Raw genomic sequence first — 6217 nt, 5'->3', positions numbered from 1 at the left:
TCAGTCTGTGCATAAATCCAAGCTGGAGCAGGGGCAAGGGGGGGAAGTTCATTGCAATGTTAAACCCAGTGGTCTGCTAAAGGGACCAAGGGTAGAGATTGTAATGGAAATACCTTTAAATGGTTGTAACCGATGATTTGAGGTGCGCATTCTAGGAATTACTATAGCAGGAGCCACCCGAAACAATGGAGGACAAGCCTTATAAGAAGCAGTGCAAGTGTAGCAGTGACCTGACCTGAGCTGGCTTTGGTGCCCACTCCATGCAACACACCACCCTTTCGGCGTGAGCGACCACCAGAACAGATAGGGTCCAAAGTTATGGACTAAGTGAACTCAGTGGGCATTTTGTGGACATTTGACAGACATTTTACAGGGGCAGTCAATAGACTAAGGAAATGATACCTGTGTATTATATCAAAGGATGGGAAGCGGGGTGGTGGTTAATGAGGTTGCACTGGAGAGTGTGGGACATGAACATGACGTAAATGGTATGGAATAAAGGGTGGATACCGTCCTGGTTTCAGCTGAGACAGTTAATTTTCTTCATAGTAGCTAGCATGCAGATATGTTTTGGATTTGTGCTAGTAACAGTTTTGACAATGTGGAGATGTTTTAGTTGTGCTAGGTGATGTCTACACTGGTCAAGGACTTTTTCAGCTCCCCATGCTCTGCCATGTGCATAACAAACTGGGAGGGGACACAGCCGGGACAGCTGACCCAAACTGGCCAAAGGGATATCCCATATCATATGACATCATGCTTAGTATATAAAGCTGGGTGAAGAAGAAGAGGGGGACAGAGTGATCGTGTTTGTCTTCCCAAGTAACCATTAGGCATGATGGAGCCCTGCTTTCCTGGAGATGGCTGAGCACCTACCTGCGGATGGGAAGTAGTGAAAAAATTCCTTGTTTTGCTTTCCTTGTGTGTGTAGATTTTGCTTTACCTATAAAACTGTCTTTATCTCAATCCACAAGTTTTCTCACTTTTACTCTTCCGATTCTCTCTCCGATCCCACCAGGGGGGAGTGAGAGAGGAGGTGGGTGGGGCTTAGTTACTTACTGGGGCTAAACTGCTGAGAGCAGCCCTGCTGAGAAGGATTTGGGGTACCTCTGGACAAAAAGCTAGACGTGAGCCAGCAATGTGCGCTTGCAGACCAGAAAGCCAACTGTATGCTGGGCTGCATCAAAAGCAGCATGGACAGCAGGTCAAGGGAGGCGATTCTGCCCCTCTACTCCGCTCTGGTGAGACCCCACCCGCAGGGCTGCATCCAGCTCTGGAGCCCTCAGCACAAGAAGGACATGGACATGTTGGAGCAGGTCCAGAGGAGGCCACAAAAATGATCCGAGGGCTGGAGCCCCTCTCCTGTGAGGACAGGCTGAGAGAGTTGGGGTTGTTTAAGCCTGGAGAAGAGAAGGCTGTGGGGAGACCTTATTGCAGCCTTCCAGTACTTAAAGGTGTCCTACAGGAAGGTTGGGGAGGCACTTTTTATAATGCAGTATAGCAATAAGACAAGGGGTAAGTTTTAAACTGAAGGAGGGTAGATTTAGATTAGATGTTAGGAAGAAACTCTTTACTGTGAGGGTGGTGAGACACTGGAATGCATTGCCTAGAGAAGCTGTGAATGCCCCCTATCTGGAAGTGTTCAAGGCCAGGCTACATGGGGCTTTGAGTCACCTGATCTAGTTGAAGATGTCCCTGCTTACTGCAGGGGGGTTGGACTAGATGACCTTTAAAGGTCCCTTCCAACCCCAATGATTCTATGATTCTATACAACCCTTTATTTTTCTGTCAACTGAAAAATCATTGACGTTCCTGCCTCAATAAACTGAAATCTGGTTAATAGAAGATATGTTACTTCTAAAGGTTCCAGTCACAATAGATATGCAAAAGTAGAATTTCTAGCTTAAATTCTGGGGTTCATTTCAGACTGTTTGTGTAAAACAAGGGCTATCAAAAAGTCAGTGAGGATGACACATATCATCAGCATTTATTCAGAATGTAACTGTCGCTGACATAACTTAGAGACTGTAGAAATTAACAGAACAGATCTGTTATAAGCCTTATAAACTAGATCTGAAAAAGTGAAGGCAGAAGACATAGCATAACACAATGCGAGCTGTTAGGAAGCATGCAGTTGTAGAGTTGCACACTCAACATCTGCAGCCGTTTGCACAGAAAGATGTGACTGCTTTCCTAAGTGTTTATCTTAAAGCCAATAAATTTGTTTGCAAAGGCTCTGGAAAAAAAAAATGCAAACACATTCTTGAGATGATACTACACTGTTGGTTCCAAATGTCTGCAAGGCCACGTACAGGAGGAGCTGAGTTATTTCAAATTTTGCCTCTACAGAGTGCAACAAAAGGCTAAAGGAAATTGAGAAAGGTTAAAGCAATCTAAGAAATGACCATAAGAGAAAAGTCATGTATGAAATACGATTTTTATGGTAAAAAAGACAAAGTAAAAGAGCTTTTAACAGTTCATTAGCTGACTTTGCATCTTAAAAGCAGATTGAAAAAACCCTCCCCAATAGAGATCTTGGTATCACTTAGTGTAAAACTCAAAGACAACTCTAACCGAACAGTTGAAGTAGAAATTTGTCTTTTTTCATATTACATACTGAGAAAGAGTTTAATAAGAATAATTAAATCATCCAGCAAGAAGGTTGCTGATATTGAAAACATGTAGCATAAAACGTAAGTATGTCTTAGCCCCCAAGATTAACACAAAACAAAGCACCAGTAAATATGTAGGTCATGCTAGATGTGAAAGGCTTCTAGGCGTATTCTGTTTGGATCTTCTGGATGTCTCAGGGCAATTCCATATCTTAGCAGCAGCTCAATATAAGGTGGCCAAAATGAGTCACTGATTCTTACATAGGGTTCATGTGGTGTGCTCATTAATTTGTTTATAAGAATCTGGAAGACCAAAAATATAAGATTTGGGAAATGAAAAAAACAGCTAGATTTTGATCTCCTTTAACCAAATTTATACAAATTATTATAATGAGACACTTATGTAGGAAATATAAGGAATACAACACTACAGGAGAAATACAAGACCCAGGCAAGGTAGAATTAAAACAAAGAACTTCCAATTAACCTCATTATGTCTTTTTGATGTAGAAATGAGAACCAGAATTCTCCTTTTATCCAGACTAAGTTTTTCACCACCTATCAAAAATTCTTCATGGATTTTAGGTAGTGTAACTGTAAATGCCTAAAAAAATCTGAACACAAAGGTGGTAAATCCTTATATAATTTATCTTAAATAAACAGGTTCTGATTTAAAGATTAAAATCATTAAATAAGAGGGAAAGCTAGATTTTGGGGAATCACTTGCCTCAAAACCATAATGACTTACTGTCAGCAAATCACTGTCCCTTACTCCTTCAGATTTTAGCAGATAAGAATGTCTGTCTTAAAATTTTTCTGTATTTCATCTCACTAATAAGCTAAAAAAAAAATCTGTCTTCTTATATTGGGAAGAATTCTTTTTGCTGTGTTTTGTCATTCTGTAGGTAGTGTTAGAAGTAAGTTTACACCCGTGAAAAGTTAAACATGGTAGTCCTGGTTCAACTTCACTACATTTGCACATCAAATCTTTTTGCTCATCTCATAAAAGGATTATCCAAATTCTTAATATCACTTCTTGTTTGGGCATGACAAGCACATTACAACAACTCACGTCCTCTTGATAGTTCCTTACGTCTCCTTTGCTCCTTATCGAAGTATAGAATTAGGTAATGGAGTTAAAAACAAAGATCAGTTTTGACATTCTTTTTCTGTTCTTGGAGACTATGTTTATACCTTCATAATATTGCTCATGGGGAATATTGCAGACACTAAATAATCTATAATCTTACCTATCCCATGGTGCTCTATTCATCCCAGACATTTCATGTTTCTACTCAGAGCTTCTAGATGTTATAGCTTCCCTAATTTCAGTAGGTACAAAATATTGTCTGCATCTTTACTGCTAAAGAAAAAAGAATCAAAATCCTCACTACCACACTTTAGTCTTTTTTAATCCGCTGCTATAAAAAAACCAAAAAACCACCAACAACCTGCTCTTCTTTTTCAGAACATTTTGAAGAATTATCCACTTTACCTCTTTGGTATTTATCTGCTCCAATGCATGATTTTAAAGTAATTGCAACTTAATCTTTTCTGACATCTGATATTCCAGAAGAGCTTTTATGGCTGTAACTTCAAGTACATTTCTATTGTAAACAGTCTTTCAAATCTTAAACTAGTTCACTAAATTCTCAATAAGAAAGGAATAATCATTGAACCGTTTAAAAGGAAAAGAATTATTACATTTGTAAAAAATTACAGCTCATTACTGGAATAAAAAGAAGTATAGTAAAACTTCTAGAAGTTTGCATAAGGAAAGTTTACTGCTTCTTATTACTTATGCTAATTTAGTGAAGTAGGTACTGATATACCTAAATAATATAAATGTATACACCTAGCTTGTTAAAGTGGATTTACTAAAAATGTACATTTTCATTATTTAACAAAACACATGGAGATTGAGGAGACATGGAGAGGAACACATACAGTGATTGTAATTCCGTGAATGGATTACATTTTTACAACAGCAAACCCTGAATCTATAATTATAATACAAAGATAGCTTTACATTTGTCTCTTTAAGAAACTATTAATCTGTATCTAAGAAAACATTTTTGAAATTTAACAGGCATTTGAAGCTAGAACCAAGTTGCTTAAAAACCAAACCAAACCAAAAAAACTCCACCATAAAACAAAGACAAGAAACATGGACAGTTTATGCCAAGATAGTTAAAAATAAGTGTAAATTTTTAGAAGTATGTTATTCCAAAAGAAAATCAGACATTACTGTGTCCATATTTTGAAGAGATTAACAATGTCAGAAAAATATGAAGGACAGTTTTAAAGCATTAGAAGAGCTTTAAAATTTTAATTCTGTAGGAAATGTGGCTATTTTAAATTCTGATCCGTTTTCAAGCTCTGCCTAATTTGGCATTAATAGGCATGCTGAGATACTTGAAGCATGTAAAATGATTTTGATGATGTAAGCCCGAAGTCTGGGCTTTAAACTAAAGTACAACAATGTCACAGTGACCAGATCATAGCATCTTAAAACCAGACAGTTGTTATTCACCAAGTTTTCCCTCAAGCAAAACTTCCCCCCCCCAGGAGGTGTTAAACATAGATGCTTAAAACTGCCTGAACAGTGAGGATGGCAAAAGAATAGGAAGTTTCACTTCAAATGCTACATTTAAGACAAGAAGTAACAATGCTAGTGAAAAGATTTTTAATGCTCTTTTAAAAGAAGTATGCTTTGCAATTCAAATTGATAAATTGCACTGTGATTAAAAAAAACTAAGTAATGATGGCATACTTTAAAAATCGATTAGAAATGCATGAATCAGATTCATTGATTTCCTCATATAAGAGGAAAATTCAGTTAATATGAGACTACATGTTAATTATTTAATCTATAACTGTTATTGTATTATTTTTCAGAAATACTTTCATTGAAACAGTACAAGATATAGCATGAAATGGAACAATTGATATTTTTAAGAACAGCATTTGTCTCCCCTAATATGAGCCACTAAGGCTCATACAACTTCTTTAAAATAATCATTATAAAATTAAGAAATAAAGGATAATCATTCTCCAGGTTAAACTGAAGATTTAGTTATCTAAGTTATTGCCACACCTCTTGTAAAAAATTGGGGGTTTAATTTGATAGGAGTTAAAACAGAAATCTGACAGAATATTCTGACACATTCTACTTTTCAAATAATGGTTCTAACCATATGTTTTTATACTGTTATGTACCTTATTAATATATTATGATCAGATCAAGTATTGGAAAAATCTCACAAATCTCTACGTAATAAAACCATCTTACCTCTAAAATTTCATGCAGCGTTATCAGCTCTTCAGAAGAATTCTGCAAAGATAACCACCCCCCTAGCTGAATTAACAGCAACCAAAACTAAAAAGTCAGGAAAAATGTTAACTGACAAATAAAAATAATCACACAATCATTTGACTGCATAGTACACAACAAATGAAATCTTAATTAGATTTGGTCATGACAAAAATAACTAAGTACATTGTATTTATAAATGTAGTACATTGCAAAACACTGTATATTATCTGTTAGGAATAAGTAATATTTCTCTTGAACTTCAGAAAAATGTTTACAATGCAAATTTTAC

At 36.5% G+C, this 6217-nt stretch overlaps 1 protein-coding gene across 3 annotated transcripts in view; it reads right to left on the bottom strand.

Moving 5' to 3' along the window:
* Nucleotides 1–2614: 2614 nt before the first annotated feature.
* Nucleotides 2615–6217, bottom strand: part of CENPK (centromere protein K) — a 550311-nt gene continuing 546708 nt past the window's right edge. For all 3 annotated transcript variants that reach the window (XM_075078878.1, XM_075078877.1, XM_075078876.1), the window contains exons 9-10: nucleotides 5905–5946; nucleotides 2615–2915 (exon numbers count right to left, since the gene is read on the bottom strand). In XM_075078878.1, coding sequence (XP_074934979.1) covers nucleotides 2757–2915; nucleotides 5905–5946 — 201 coding nt within the window. In that variant the 3' untranslated portion in view covers nucleotides 2615–2756. The remainder of the gene's footprint in view (nucleotides 2916–5904; nucleotides 5947–6217) is intronic.

The sequence above is a fragment of the Phalacrocorax aristotelis genome, chromosome Z (genome assembly GCF_949628215.1).
Source record: "Phalacrocorax aristotelis chromosome Z, bGulAri2.1, whole genome shotgun sequence".
Taxonomy (NCBI): Eukaryota; Metazoa; Chordata; class Aves; order Suliformes; family Phalacrocoracidae; genus Phalacrocorax; species Phalacrocorax aristotelis.
Note: the sequence above shows the minus strand (reverse complement) of the source record. Positions and strands in the feature narration are given on the sequence as shown.